This window comes from Lutra lutra, chromosome 9 (genome assembly GCF_902655055.1).
Source record: "Lutra lutra chromosome 9, mLutLut1.2, whole genome shotgun sequence".
Lineage (NCBI taxonomy): Eukaryota > Metazoa > Chordata > Mammalia > Carnivora > Mustelidae > Lutra > Lutra lutra.
Window position 1 is genome coordinate 87,202,307 of NC_062286.1, and position 14,932 is coordinate 87,217,238.

At 49.1% G+C, this 14,932-nt stretch overlaps 1 protein-coding gene and 1 long non-coding RNA gene across 3 annotated transcripts in view; one reads left to right on the plus strand and one right to left on the minus strand.

The window, feature by feature from the left end:
- Positions 1-6,884, minus strand: part of UXS1 (UDP-glucuronate decarboxylase 1) — an 89,836-nt gene extending 82,952 nt beyond the window's left edge. The window contains exon 1 of one of the 2 annotated variants that reach the window (XM_047745618.1): positions 6,651-6,884. In XM_047745618.1, the coding sequence (XP_047601574.1) occupies positions 6,651-6,744 (94 nt within the window). In that variant the 5' untranslated portion in view covers positions 6,745-6,884. The remainder of the gene's footprint in view (positions 1-6,650) is intronic. The other variant, XM_047745619.1, reaches the window with a different exon arrangement.
- Positions 6,885-7,060: 176 nt separating this feature from the next.
- LOC125109032 (uncharacterized) lies at positions 7,061-14,538 on the plus strand. Its single transcript, XR_007130078.1, has 4 exons — positions 7,061-7,153; positions 9,754-9,838; positions 10,145-10,310; positions 10,969-14,538. It is a non-coding gene; the product is annotated as an uncharacterized LOC125109032 (long non-coding RNA).
- The last annotated feature ends 394 nt before the right edge of the window (positions 14,539-14,932 follow it).

A 14,932-nucleotide genomic window follows, 5' to 3' on the forward strand; every position in this document is an offset into this window, starting at 1 on the left:
CACAAGTTTATAAACACAGAAGGCCTTACAGAATCAAAAAATCACCACTTGGGATTTCCCAGCGTAAAATTGATCCAGGAGAGAACCGCCAACGGACGCTGAATGCAGTGGCTGGACAAGAAGATACTCAGAGTCTCCAAGAATCACCCCCAGGACTGTGCACAGGGAAAAGGCACCTTTAAAATGAAATGTGGTGACGGCCAGCCCTTCCAGGTGTCCAACGTATGGGGAACGGTGCGATGAGCCTGATGGAATGCAAATGCAACAAAAAAATGTATACATTAAAACAGAGAGAAAGAACAAATGTGGAAAAAAAAGAACAGCTGGTAAATCTGGGCAGAGTAGTACTTGGGTGTTTGCTGAATAGAACATGTGTGGAAATTTTAAAATAAAATGCTGAGGACTCAAAGCAATTTCAAGGCGCCCCTCTCCAACCCCCAAGGAGGGACAGGAGGAAGAGTCCCAGGCCCCTGCTTGGTGGGTCTCAGAGGATCCTGAGAACCTGCATTTAACAAGCAAAAGCTGATCTTCATGCTCGGGTGTGTCTGGAACCAGCTCCTGGACTGTTTGCTTGTGTCTCCCCTACCTTTACTCTCTAGAGTCTACTGGCATCAGGATGCCAGCTCCCTGTGTCTCCCTGTGTCCCCTGGCGGCAGGCCAGTGGATGTTTTACTGAGGGAATTCACCAAAACAGTCCCTTAGCCACGTGGGGCTGATTAGCTTAAGGGCAAAAGTATTCTAAGGGAAGCCCAACTCAGACAAGGTGGAAGTCTGTTCCCATAAATGCAAATACCATGCCTTTATATGGTTTTCAGCGTTTCACCTGGTGGCTTTCCTCCGCAGTGGAATAAGAGCAACAGGATAGAAAGGTGCCAGGGATGCAGTGTCCTTACCACAAGATCCACGATACGCCAAAAATTAAGTGAATGTTACAGGACATCACAACTCTAGTTTCCAAGAGCTAAAGGGGAAAACAATGGCTCCTAAACTCATTACATCAGCAGGTAGACTTCTTTTCCATTCTTGCTAAAGGTCTGAGCCTAGGTGGACAGGTAAAGGGGAACAGAACAAGGCTAGAAGGTGAAAGGAGGATGAGGCAGGCAGTGGGAAAGGCCAGACCACACCCCAGGGGGGGTCAGGAATGGTCATGCTTGGTGCATCTGGAAGTGGAGTGACAAGGCCACTGAGACAGAAGGTCTGATTTCAAATCTGTCTGAACAACAGGACGAGGGGCAGCTCCAGTGCCTGCCCTGGCAGATGAGCAGCCCCACCTCCGGGGAGGGGTTCTCCAACTGGGGAGCCCCAAGTCCACCTATGACAATGATCAAAGTACTGCTCACACCCGAAGCCCAGTCCCCACTTGGCCCCCAGGATGCAGGCAGCCGGGCCTCCCCGTCCAGCAGAAGCCTGGCAGAGCCTTGTCACCAGAGCTCAGAGCCCGGAGGACAGACCTACAGTACTCCTCCCAAACAGGAGCAGACAACCTAGGGCCACCAGAAAGCCAAGGAAAGCCTCGAACAAGAAAAATGGGAAAGGACCCGGAGGGAAGAGACTCTTCAATGTGACAAAGCCCAAACAAAACTTCCAAGAAGAGAATACAACCATGAAATGAAGATACATTTTTTTAGTTTCTTTTTTTTTTTAATCCAGAGGGAAAAGAGCTCTTATAAATGGAAAATGATAGCAAAAATAAATTTTTAAAAAAATCACCAGAAGCCTTAAAATACAAAGTGGAAGTTTCCAAAAAATAGAGCAGACCTTTTAAATAATAAAGGAAATGAAAGGACTAGAGCAGGCAATACTACATCAGTGTAATAACATTCCAGAAAGAGAAAACACAGAATGGAAGAGAGGAAACCACCAAGGAATAATTTAAGAAAATCCCGGGGTTGCCAGGGAACTCTGCGGTACCCAGTACGTGGGGCACGGAGGCACGCGTGGGCCAGGCACACCTCGGACCACAGGAGACAGGTTGGTCAGGGCAGGCTCTGCTGAGCTGCAGCAAAGAGCAAGTAGGCCCAGACCCTAAGAGGCTTAAAAACAAAGATGCATTCTTCAAGTTTAAGTCACTCCGGGGGGGGGGGGGGGGGGGGGGGGGGGTTGCGCACTAAGTACCATCACCTTGAATGATGCCAGTTATCAAACCAGAGGAGGAGGAAACATGTTCTCGACTACTCACTGGGCCCAGAAGTGCAGCAGGGTTCTGCAGCTCTGCTCCTGGGCATGGGGACTGCAGTGGCCCTAGGAATGAGGAAAAGGCCAGGGGCAGAAAGCTGGAAATGGGCGGTCAGTGATGACTATCATGGGCCGAAAGAAGATCCCGCAATCTTCCCAAAGGAAGATTTTATTTATTTTATTTATTTTATTTATTTATTTATTTATTTTATTTCCCAAAGGAAAACACAAGTCCCACGGAAAGGGATCTGCCTGAAACAACTTGTCAACACTAGAAGCCAGAAAGTAATGAAACAATTCCTGAAAAGTTCTGCAGGGAATCTTTTTCTAGAATTCGACATCAACAATCTATGGGGTAAAGGCGAGGAAAGGCACTTAGGACGGTCTCAAGATTCACCTCCACAGTGCTTGTCCAAGTGAAATAAGTGTTAAATAAGTAAGGGTAAGTTGGGAGACAGGACGTCTGTGATGGGCAGGCCAGGTCCAAAGGCGCTGGGGGCCCTTCTTCAGGAAGGCACCCCATCAAGAGGTCCGCTGCTCCTGAACATCTTGGGGGGAAGACACAGCAAACACCCAACAAAGTCTTTGGTGTTGAATCAGAAATAGTCCATAGAGAATGAAAAAAGAAAAGAAAAGTCAATGATTAGCTCCAGAGAAACCAAAAAGTCACTGAGCATGGCGCACTAACAATCAGAACAACATTTAGTCATACACATATATACCAAGTGTTGATCTCAAAATTACACCACATTGGGGCGGCTCAGTGGGCTAAAGCCTCTGCCTTCGGCTCACGTCATGATCCCAGAGTCCTGGGATTGAGCCCTGCATCGGGCTCTCTGCTCCATGGGGAGCCTGCTTCCTCCTCTCTCTGCCTGCCTCTCTGCCTACTTGTGATCTCTGCCTGTCAAATAAAGAAATAAAATCTTTAAAAAAAATTACACCACATCTACACAGGTGATGGTGAACACAGGAGAGGAGGGCAGGTTAAGAGAATAAACAATCATCTTCCAAAGAATAACGTCACTAGGTAATACCTACAAATGACAAATCAGGAAGTGTATCATCCTATGGCACAAAGACAATAGCAAAATCAGCGAAAGGAAGTTAAGTGTTTGCCTCTGGTGGGGGGCAAAGAGAGGCAGGGACCCTGTTTTGTCTAACAAAGCCTGCAGAGGCTACTGACTTTTCAAACTATTTGTATGTTAAAAAACGGGGAAAGGAAAAAAAAAATGGGGAAAGATAAGTCCACCTGGGGAGCCTCGGCCTAGAAGATTGCCATGATTTTCAGTCAGACCTCTGAGCTCTTCCAAAGAGCTAATAGCACTGACCTGAGTACTACACAGGCTCAAACACTTAAGAGACAATCCCTGTCCTCAAGGATTGGGAATTTTTTTTTTTTTTTTTTTTTTTTATTTGACAGAGAGAGATCACAAGCAGGCAGAGAGGCAGGTAGAGAGAGAGGAGGAAGCAGGCTCCCTGCTGAGCAGAGAGCCCGATGCGGGGCTCGATCCCAGGACCCTGAGATCATGACCTGAGCCGAAGGCAGCGGCTTAACCCACTGAGCCACCCAGGCGCCCCAAGGATTGGGAATTTTATTGAGAAGAAAACACAGGCATGTGCAGTGCAAGGTGGCATGAGCTCACTCCCCTAGGCATGGTCCAGAATGTTCACTGAGAGCAGGAAGAGAGACTCTGGCCCAAGTAGGCAAAACAAACAAAAACAACAAAAAAACAAAACGAAACAAAAAACCCACACCTTTCAGAAAGATCCGAGGAGAAGGAGAAAGATTAGCAGAACTTGAGAGAGGAACAGACAATGTACTTCCAGAACAGGGACTGGCTAGCTGTGAGGGTGTGTGTGGTGTGTTAAGTGGGAGCGTGGACAGTTTTTTCAAAGAGATTTCTCCTCTTGCCATTCCTAATAGGGAGGGCAAGATTGTCAATGGGCGCCCTGTTGACTTACATTTTCAGTGTCCTTGGACACTACCAATCGGGAGCCCGGTAACTTTTCCCCCCACCTCCCCCACACTGTCTCAGATATGCCTTCCCTACTCATTAGTAACACTGATCCACCCTATTCTTAAGCCCCTCAAAACTAAAATCACAGATTTTATAAGCTGGCCCAAAGCCTCTCCCAAGCTGGCCCACACTGGCCTCTGTCTGCTGACCAGTCTCATTAGGATACCTTGTTTTTGTGCCCTACAAACACTATCCTGCTTTGCATTCCTATAGCACTCCCTGTACTCGGCTGCCACAGGACTTCTGCACATGCTATTCCTTCTGGAACACATTCCCTCCTAGCCCTCCTGATGCTATACATCCTCCAATTCTCAGCTCAAGCCTCAGCTCCTCATGGAAACAAATGCCCCTAGTCACTCTACTTCAGGAATCCCTGTCATAAGCTCTCATACACGCTCCCCTTCATACCAGTTTGTAAATTAACCCTCATTGGGGTGATTATCTCATTCTTGGCCACTTTACCTTCTAAGCCAGTGGTCCCCAGACCACAGCAACACTCCCCAGGTGAAGCTATGAGAAATGCACATCCCAGACTACTCAACCAAAAACCTGAGGTGGGAGGCAAAAATCTGTGTTCTGAAAACCCTCAGGGCAATTCTGATCCACACTCCAGTTTGAGAACCACTCCTCTAGGTGCCAAGATGGCACTTCTCAGTTTCCCCTGGCACCAAGCACAGTCACAGACGATGGTAAGGACTTGGCAGGATTTCCCGGTGGAATGGATGGTGAATAATGTCCCATAGCTCTCTAGATCCCCTTTTATTAATTCTAAACACCTCTGTCTAACTTTAGAAGTCCTAAAATCAACACTAAGCCTGCTGCAGATCTGGGTTCTACACCAAGCTCCTTGGCCTTTTTGGGTTCAAAACTTGGTTCTCTATCGTTTGTCATATGTGTAATCATCCATAAATGTTCCTAATTTCTCTTGGTCTTAATTTCCTCACCTCTAAAGTGGGAATAACCAAAGTATTTCCCAAGACTGTTGAGATAATTAAATAAGCCAATGAGACTCATGCCTGCACATACTCGCAAACACTCAAACAAATTTAGGTATTATTATTTCATAACAATAATTATGCAATTTCAAGGGATCTTTCCCGTGGGTCTCAGCTTACTCAAGACTGACCACAAACACTTAAGGGTAGCTTTCTCCTTTTCAAACTACTCACTCACATCTAACACCCATCCCCAGCTGGAAACTGTCTAGGATCTGAGAGCCCTGCTTGAGCCTTCTCTACTCCACCTCCTGGAAGAGCTGGTTTATGCTGGACAGTCTAGGTCTGAATAACACATGTCCTCCTAGAGCTCAACTGAAGTCACCTTCTCAAGTCCCCTGTCTCCTCTGGAATCAGATCTTGGTAACCAAACCAGTTAGCAGGTTGTTTCATTTAAGATTGTCTGGTGGCTGGGATCCAAACGGAGCTCACACTGGCACCTATTTCTAGTCCCACCGTGGTAGTTGGTAAAGTATTAAGAGCCACAATTAAAATATACTCCCATCGAATAGATCTTTCTTAAAAGAGCAAGCAAGCACACAAGCAAAGAAGAGTTTCCGCCTCTAAGACGACAAGGGTCTACCACCTGCCTGCGGAGTGTCCGTCCCTCCTGCCCTGCCGTCCAAGGCAGAGGTTGGAAGTCATGACTGACAGGGGAACCATACACACCGTACACAGCAAAGCGCCGCCCTGGGTCTCCCTGCGCTGCGCCTCCCTTCTGGGCCGACCCGCTGCGCCCCGGGGACCCCGCGCCCCGGGACATCTGGCCCCACCGACATGAAAACAAGGTACCGTGATGAGGCTGGTCAGCCTCACGGGCCGGCGGGGGCCAGCAACACTTGGCTCCCCAATAGTTAAATGCTGAGTAATTTTCCTGCGGAGCAAACAGTCGAAGCGGGGGCTCTGCCAACGGCAACAGTATTTTTATCCTACTTAACCAACACGGCGGCACGTCCACGGCTGTCCCCAGCTTGTCCTCGCGCGGGACGCTTGGGAATCGCCGGCTGGACCCTCGCCGGCTGCCGGGACGACGTGGACAGGAGTCCCACGCGTCGGGACGGGGAGGACTGAAGCAGCAGGCTGGGGCCGAGCGCGCGAGGCTGGCCGAGGCCGGAGGCGTCTCGCCGCGCGCGGGGCCCAGCTGCCCCAGAGACCCGGGGCAAGGACCTCTCCTCCGGGCCGCCCGGTCTCCGGGCCGCACGGTCTCCGCGCCGGGGCCTAAGCGCTGAAGGGTCTGCGCCCAAGTTGGCCAGCAGCTTTGCCACAAGAGCGGAAAGGGAGAGTCTGGTCCGCAGCCTCCGAAAAGGAGTGAGAGCAGGGAGAGCAGGTCCCGCCCGGTGCGAGACGGGAGATCCGGCAGCGGGGCCGCCGAGGGGCCGCACGCAGCCCGCCGACCCCCGGCTCGTGGCCGCGGCGCCCGGGAATGAATGGGGCTCCCCGCCGGCCCCGGGAGCGAACTCACAGGCTACGTAGGCGAGCAGCGCGATGCCCAGCAGCAGCTTCATCCTCCTGCGGTTGACGGCAGACACGAGGCGCAGGAGCGCCTTGCTCACCATCCCCAGGAGGCGCGCGGGTCCAGGGCCCTGCCGCGCGGGGGCCGCCTGCTGCACAATGCGCGGCGGCGGGGACAGAGGCGGCGGCGGCGGCGGCGGCGGCAGCAGCGGCGGCGGCGGCGGCCCGGGAGAGCCCCGCCCCCTGCCTCCCGCCCGCGCCGTCCCGCCCCCGCGCGCCGGGTTTCCTGCTGGCGGCGGCACCGCGCACGCGCGACTCCGCCCTCTCCCCGCCTCCTCCTCCGCGCTCCCAACGCCCCGCCCCTCCGCTCCCTCTCCCCGCAGGCGCAATTGCGGTGGCTAGCGCCTCAGTTTTCGAAGAATGTGGCTGCGAGCCGGGGGCGGGGCGGGGTTGGCGCATGCGCGAGCCTGCCTGTTTTCCCCGGAGGTGCGGCTGGGGTTCGGTACCTAAAAGGTGCGTCCCCTACCCGAGGGCGGGACCGCGGTCGCCAGGTTTCCGAATCTGGCCCAGAGGGTGGCAGGCGGTGGGCACTCATATTTAGCGATGAAAAATATTTATACTAAATTTAACCATGTCTTTGAAGTTTTTTGAACGCGTCTTTCAGAAAGTTGTCTAGTTCCGTGGGCTGTTGTGTTGGCTTCAGTTACAATAGCGGCAGCGAAAATTATTAATCTTCCAAATACTGCTAAAGTCAAAACCCGATGCGTTTTCTCTCTCTACTATGATTGGACTGGGATGTCTTTCTTCTAAAAATAGTTTGTTATTGCTATGAAAACGTAATGCTGGTGGTATAGAATTAGGACAAACCAGGAAAAGGAAGGGATGAAACCGCGCTTTGTCTCCGCCTCGAGAAATACAGTGAACATGTCAGCACATGTTTCATTCCAAGCTTTTTGTTGAGTGTATATATACACAAGTAGTTAGGTGAACTGCGGTGGTGTACAGATTGCGTGTGTGGTGGCTGAATATATTTATTCCATAAGCATTTATTGAATGCCAGCTGCAAACAAGTGTGTGTCAGAGGGCCCACAGATACCAGACGCTCGTCATCGGAGCCACAGAAAGCTGGTCCCAACAGAGAAGAAAAGATGATACGCACAGACCTGTGATGCCAAGTCAAGTGAGACCCAGAAAATGTTGGGGAGCTACTGGCTAGAAGTGCTGGTCCTCAGCCCCAGGGAGAAATCAGAGGAGCTAGCAGTGTCCCTGGAAGGCCAGGCCATTTTGCCAAAATCAAATACTTTGTGTTAGCTTTATTAGAAACCTCCAAGAATAGTAAACAATTAGCAATAAATCAAAGCAGTCATATGTTACAGCCTTGAAACTACACAGAGCAAATGCTGGGATTGTGTGATTCACATGCAACCTTCCCCCCATCCCTGGTGTCCCCCCTGGGAACTGGTTGAGAATCACTGAATGGTAGGGAACATCCTGCTGTCAGGCTGCCCACACATGGAGTGGCCTACTTTCAAGGAGCCCAGATCCCAGTCTGAAGTATCAAAAGAAGCTCCTGAGTGACACTTCCTTTACTTCCTTTGGAGGCAGAGAGAGCCGTCCCGTGGGAGCCAGAAGCCTAGGTTCCCACAGAGGCAGGGTTTCCAGAGCCCACTTGTGAGCCTGGAATAACTTGCTTTTTGCCTGTGAATCTTAGTTTACCTATCATTAACATTTTGGGTTTGATCTATAATTGTTGCTCTGAAACGTCTAGAGCAAGCAGGACTCTGGGCTGTCCTCTGATTCTATGATCCTGTGAGTTTTAGATTAAAGCTGAGGAGCAGAGATGTGAGAAAAGATTTTGTTGACACTTGACCTATTGGGAAAATCAGATTGAAGCTGTAAGCAGATTTCAAGCCTATTTGGTTAGTAGGTAGGATTTAGTTGATAGGTATGTACCAGTTCAAACAGGGCCACATTGTGAAATATATGCTATTTCTGTACCTAACTGTACTGCATTTCTAGTTGAGCATTTTTTTTCTGCCACCATGTGCTATTGCCACATTCTCCTGCCCCATTGGATTAAGTACTTGGAAATGTCATCAGTGGCTGCTGGTAAAATGCTGCTGCTGCCGTCATCACCAAGAATGCTGTTGGTGGCCTGGAATCCTGATTACCCACTCAGCCAAAGCCACAATTCCGGAGAAGGCAATAGTATGCATTGTGCCCAGGTGAGGTGCAAAGGCACCAGGGAAAAGAGGTGCCAAAGAGGCCTTCCAAACTCATCAGGGAAACTGTGGGCTTGGTTCTGTCATTCCTTCTGCCCCTCTTCTCTGTTTTCTCTTGTCTTTTCCCAGTTGGCCGACCTCCACTCCCCAGAACAGGTCTGGGCTCCTGTGCCCACCCCCACCTTGCCGTTGCAATCAACAACGTCATTCTTTCTATGGATATGTTAACAAGAATATTTTTGAGCAGTTACTAGTTACAAGGGGTAATTAAAAACAATCATAATATGGCTCCTGTCCTAGAGTGCTAAAAACCCCCATTCCTCGTCTCCCCCCGTAATTCATTGAGAATCCCTGAATGGGAGGCAACACGCTGAGCTGTTTTGCCATGGGAATTGCCATCCTGCAGTCAGGCTGCCCACAAAACACTGCTTACACCTCTATCACAGGCCAGAGACTTGTTAACCCCAGATGCTTTGACACGTGGTCTCTTGTAATTCTTGTAACAGCCCCGTGTGTTAGGGGCGCTGTTGCTGCTGCAGTGTTTAATAGAGGAGCAACAGAAGCCCTGAGAGTTTAGGCACTAGCTGGGAGCCTGGGAATGGGGTGTAGCCCATGACTTTCCCCCTCGCCCGGATGCTCTTCGGCAGTAGGGTGAAGACATGCTCAGAAACAACCGCAATTCCTGGTAGCTAGTGGAGGGCGCTATGGGACAGGCTCCGTGGATGGCTAAGGAATTTCAGCAGAGACACTGCTCCTAGAAAGTATGGGGGGCCGGGTCTGCGGGTACATGCTTACCAAAGTTGAGTGTCAGCAGCTCCAGCTAGAGTGTTTATTTAAACCATGGAAATGAGCAGTTGCTGTAAATCAGGGCTTCTTTTTTTTCTCTTCTAGCCAGCACACCTCTGCATCCAGGTGAGAACAGTGAGAGGAAGGTTTGGCAGAATAGGAGCAGCGTGAGCAGGATTTAAAAGTGCAGGTAAGATTTTTACTTGTGCACGTTGAGCACAGGTCTCCCTGGGTGGACCAGTTTGGGGCGGGGGAGGGGTGGTAGGGGAAGCAAGGGCAGGGGCACTGGGGAGGGAAGGGATCCCAGAGGGCACAGTGGAGATGTTTGGTTGTCTGGGCAGGGATTGAGAAGAGAAGGTACAAATGTTGGAGAAGAAAGGTTCTAGAAGGCCTTGAGAGTTAGTATAAACCAAGAATCCACCAGGCCCTGGTCAGGGGCCACTTACTGGTCTCCTCAGTTTCCTTCTGTACTTGGGGTCTTGGCTCTGTTCTGCAGGGGTTGGGAGTGTGTGCACTGCATTGTCCAACCTCTGGCAGGATCTACCCCTCTGAGGTCCTGGTAGAAGACTGTCAGGAAAAGATATCTTCTGCTTCTGGCTCCCGAGGGTGGCCATTTCTAGCGGTTGCGGGAAGTTGCTAGCATTAGCCATTTGCTAGCAAAGGTGGGTGATGCCAGACCCCAGCAGTCTAGAGGATTTCGTCAGAGAATCAAGGCTTCTCTTCAGGGCGATTCCAGGGCTGGGCACATGGCCATTCCGTGCTTCTCATCCCTGGGTATCGCTCCGTTCTTTCTTATGCCTCTAAAATCCCTCTTCTTTGCTTTTTTAACTCTTCCAACAGCTTTGTCACCCGTCTCCTGTATTACATGCCTTCTGTTTGAAATACTTAGACTAATTTCTGGACTAGAAACATCTTCCGCTAAGGTATTTGAGAAAGAAGAGTGGGTCTCAGCTTTACTCTGGAGCTGCCTGTCATGATTCTCTCCTTCATGCCACACCAGCTGTGCCACAGGTCACTGCTTGTTTCCTCCTGGGTGCCGACCCTGATGCCTGCCCTGGAGTCCTTTTGTAGAGGTCCCCTACAAAAGGACACAACTGCCGCGGGTCTCAGGAGAAGGACAGATGAGAGGTAGGTCTTTGTTTTCCACCCCACTGTCGCACCAGCATAAGTGAGTATACACTAGACCTTCCATCAGGCTTGGGGATGCGGGAAGGTTTAATATGCCAGACGCATGAACGATTTGAAATTGCATATCTAACATTCCCATTCCTAGAAGTCTTTAAAAAAAAAAAAATACGCTTTTTTTTTTTTTTTGAACAGCTTTACACTTCAAAAAAATAACAGCTTTAGACTTCCAGAAGAAATTGAGAAGATGGCACAGATCATTCCCAGGCCCCCAATTTCCCCTGTCATTGACATCTTGCACTCACCTAGGATTTATGTCCCTTCACGTCAGGGCTTCATGCTGTCATCGTGATTTGTGACTGCCTGATGGTGGCCTCGATCGCCTGGCTGAGGTGTGTTTGTCAGGTTCTTCCACTGCGCAGCTACTCTTTGTCCCCTTCCCATTCTGTCCTCTTTGCAGGAAAGCCTACACATGCACAGCGGGCAGTTACGCACCAACTCCCTGAGGGATCATATCTATATAAATTATTAGGAATTCTTCATTAAGGGAGTTTTGTCCCGTCAAACCCATTCATAAATATCCAATTATCTAATTATCCAATCCATCATCCTTACTTTCTGCCACTGCAAGTGTTCCAGGTTCATCTTGTATTTTTCCCGCCCCGGTCCCAGAATGCATTCCTCCTGATGTCTCCAACTCCGGTGCATTGCCACATGGATCCCTCTAGCTCCCTCCCTTGCTCCTCCCAGTGAGAAACCTGGCCCCTGCCATCCACCAGCCGTTTGCTTCATCATCTGATTATAGCGCTCAAGTACGGCTGGGTCACTAAGAGTTCTTTGACCGCTGCACCACTGGGGATGGCCATCTGTGCCGTCTTCTGTCCCTTCCCTGCTACACACGCACACACAGACACATACCGTCTTCTCCTCTCTCCTCTGCCCCTCCCCTCATGGCCAGACCCCCCCATCCCACCCCAACCCTGGAGTTCCTGTTTATCTCTTCGCAGTGCACTTTGTTTCCCCTGGTTTTGCCCATACCCCAGCGGCTTTCCCTTCTTATCTTTCTAAGCAAATACAAGTTCCCTTTCTACAAAATACTCTGGTGTCACCCTTAAAATATCTTCCCAAGCCTGATCAGGCTCAGGGGCTGGTCTTTAGTCAGTAGACACTGGGTGTGACCACACACACACACACACACACACACGCACACACACACCCTGGGACAGCAGCATCCATTGTCCTCCAGGTCTCCTGGCAGCAGAGGCCAGAGTGGGAACAGTCACGGGAGGGCACAATAGCCCAGGTGGACAGGAGCCAGAACACGCTAGGACTCATGGTAGAAAGGGCGTGGCTATAAAGTGGAAGGTTGTTTCCGAAGTAGAAGAGTGGAAGTTCTAGTTGATTGTAGAGGTCAAGGGAGAGAAAAATTAATCACATAAGATTCTCATGTCATATGCTGGAGTGAAGCCTGAAAGTATTTTTCCTGGTAGGTGTTTGCATTTTAATGAGACTGCTGGTCTAGAATTCAGAATTTGCAAGGAGGTTTCAAATGCATGCCAACTGCAGGAGCAATGTAGGGGTTGCCTGAAGCAGGAGTTAGGAAGGGCTCCTGCGTCCCTCCCTCCTGCAGGAGATGTGCCGTGATGTTAGTGCTGCCTGCGTGACTGGGGAAGAGTGGGGCAGGGCTCTTTGGGTTGCCCTGGTTCTATCTGCAGGTTTCCTTCTAGTTCAGGGACTTTTTGGCAAATTATAAGTAATAAAAACACCATTGGAGGAGATCATTTTGAGCCAAGGCTTCGTATCATGTCCTGCAGGCAGCATCCTTTCTTGTCTGGTGTAAAGGCAGTCCTCTATTCCAGACTCAGATAACTGAGCGGGAAGATAGCATGGTAATAAAGAATTCCTGAAAGCTGACCTGGGACTTTGGTTAGAGCACTGTCCTACAAGGCAGCGTGAACTAATCAGTTACTTCGGTGGATTGGGTATCAGCTACTAAACCATGCTTTTCAGACCTTATGATACTTTACATATTAGGGAAGAAAGATTAAAATGAGAATTTGAGGCACAAATAGTGGTCAGGAAAGAAAATTGTGTGTGTGTATGCACATATGTCTGCATGTGTGTAAGGAAGCACCCGCATGAGATCTTCAGAAGCAGAGAATGCAAAATATGGCATTCTCATAGGGAGCAGGAAAAGGCTTTTCTTTCCAAATATACCTTACTTCTATCTGGCAGGAAGTTGTCACAGTAAATATATAAATTTGTGTTGTCTATGACATTGTGAGCTTAATCAGTGCACCACCTGCACAACTGTATGTGATATACATGGCCAGGAGTGGGGCGAGATATACTGACACAACAAAAAAGAAGGGGAGAAGACAGTAAGAAAATGGTGACTTCCCAGGGTGCCTGGGTGGCTCAGCTGGTTGAATGACCAACTCATGATGTCAAGGTCGTGGGACTGAGCCCTGCATTGGGCTCTATGCTCAGCGCAGAGTCCACTTGTCCCTCTCCCTCTGCTCCTCTCCCTTCTCCCCCTCCCCAAATAAATAAATAAATAAAATCTTAAAAAAGAGAATGGCTTCCTTGTAAGCATATGAAGCCATGGAGTTAGACTGCTCTGGGTTTTCTGATGCACAACTAATTATCACTTAGTAAAGCTCTCCAAGCAGGCAAGCATCTGATGCATGAACAAACGTACATGAAATAGTGTGCATCTCACATTCTCCACTTGTACTTCACTGACTGGCCCCCAGTCAATGATAGCAGTGCGGGAAGTTGGGATGGGACAGAATTAAGTCATGTAGGGGACAAGGTAAATGGCCGTGATAGCACCCGGTGATGGTAAAGTAATAGAACTCATAGGTGTGAGGATGGTTCTACAGACATTTTGAAGAGGTGATAATTTTGAAGGACAACACATTTAGACATGTTTAAAAAAAGATCGGTTACCTATGTCGTACTTCATGTGCAGCTTTCGGATTGCTTTTCAGTTACCAACAGCAAGGAAAGGCAGAGACCTCGTGGGGGTAGCAGATCTCCATCATAAGGTAGTGTCAGAGCTCCAGGCTGAGATGGGGAATTTTTCAGTGTTAATGGGACAACACGAAAGTGTTTTGGCAGAATAAAACCCAGAGCAGGGAGGGAGAGTAGGCAGAAGATTCAGTACAAGTAGGTGTCCATGTATTTTGTTTAAAAGGTAGGTAAGCCTTATTTCATATACAGGTTCAAGGTGAAGCATTAAGCAGTGATAACATAGCAGCTCAAGAACTTGCCAGCAGGCCTTCCTCTCTTCATATACGAGGGTCCCGAATGCTTAAGGGAGATGTTAAGGGAGATGTTCCCTGGAAAAGAACTTCAAAAGATATATCCCTAGGTGAATTGCTAAATAAAAGAAAAATTAAGTGACACTACCCAGATGTTCATAGTGAATGAATGGATAAACAAAATAAGGTATGCATGCTGTGGAACATTATTCAGCCCTGACCAGGGAGGAAATCCTGACACAGGCTACAACTTAGAGGAAGCTTGAGGACATTGTGCTAAGTAGTGAAATACGCCAGTCACAGGAGAACAAACACTGTGCGATTCCAATAGAACGAGGAACCTAGAGGCAACATAGTCATAGAGACAGAAAGTAGAGTGGTGGCTGCCAGAAACTGAGGCAGAGGAGAATGGGGAGTCCTATTTAATGGGTCATTAGGACAGATGAAAAGTTCCAAGAACGGATGGTGGCAGTGGTCACACAATATGAAACTCCTTAATGACTCCAAACTATATGCTTAAAAATGGCTAAAAGGGTAAATTTCATGTTATGTATATATTACCATAACAACAAAAAAAAAGAGGATCACTCCTACTTTATCTTTTTTTAACTTATTTGACAGAGAGAGAGATCACCAGTAGGCAGAGAGAGAGGGGGAAGCAGGCTCCCCACTGAGCAGAGAGCCCGATGCAGGGACTCGATCCCAGGACCCTGAGATTGTGACCCAAGCCAAAGGCAGAGGCTTAACACACTGAGCCACCCAGGCACCCCAAGGAACACTCCACTTTCTATCCTCACTGGTGATAAGAATCTGGATGTCATGACCTTGTAATTATGTAACAAAAATGTGGCTTTTCTGGTTTGGTTATTTTTTCCTGGTACAATAAATGTATT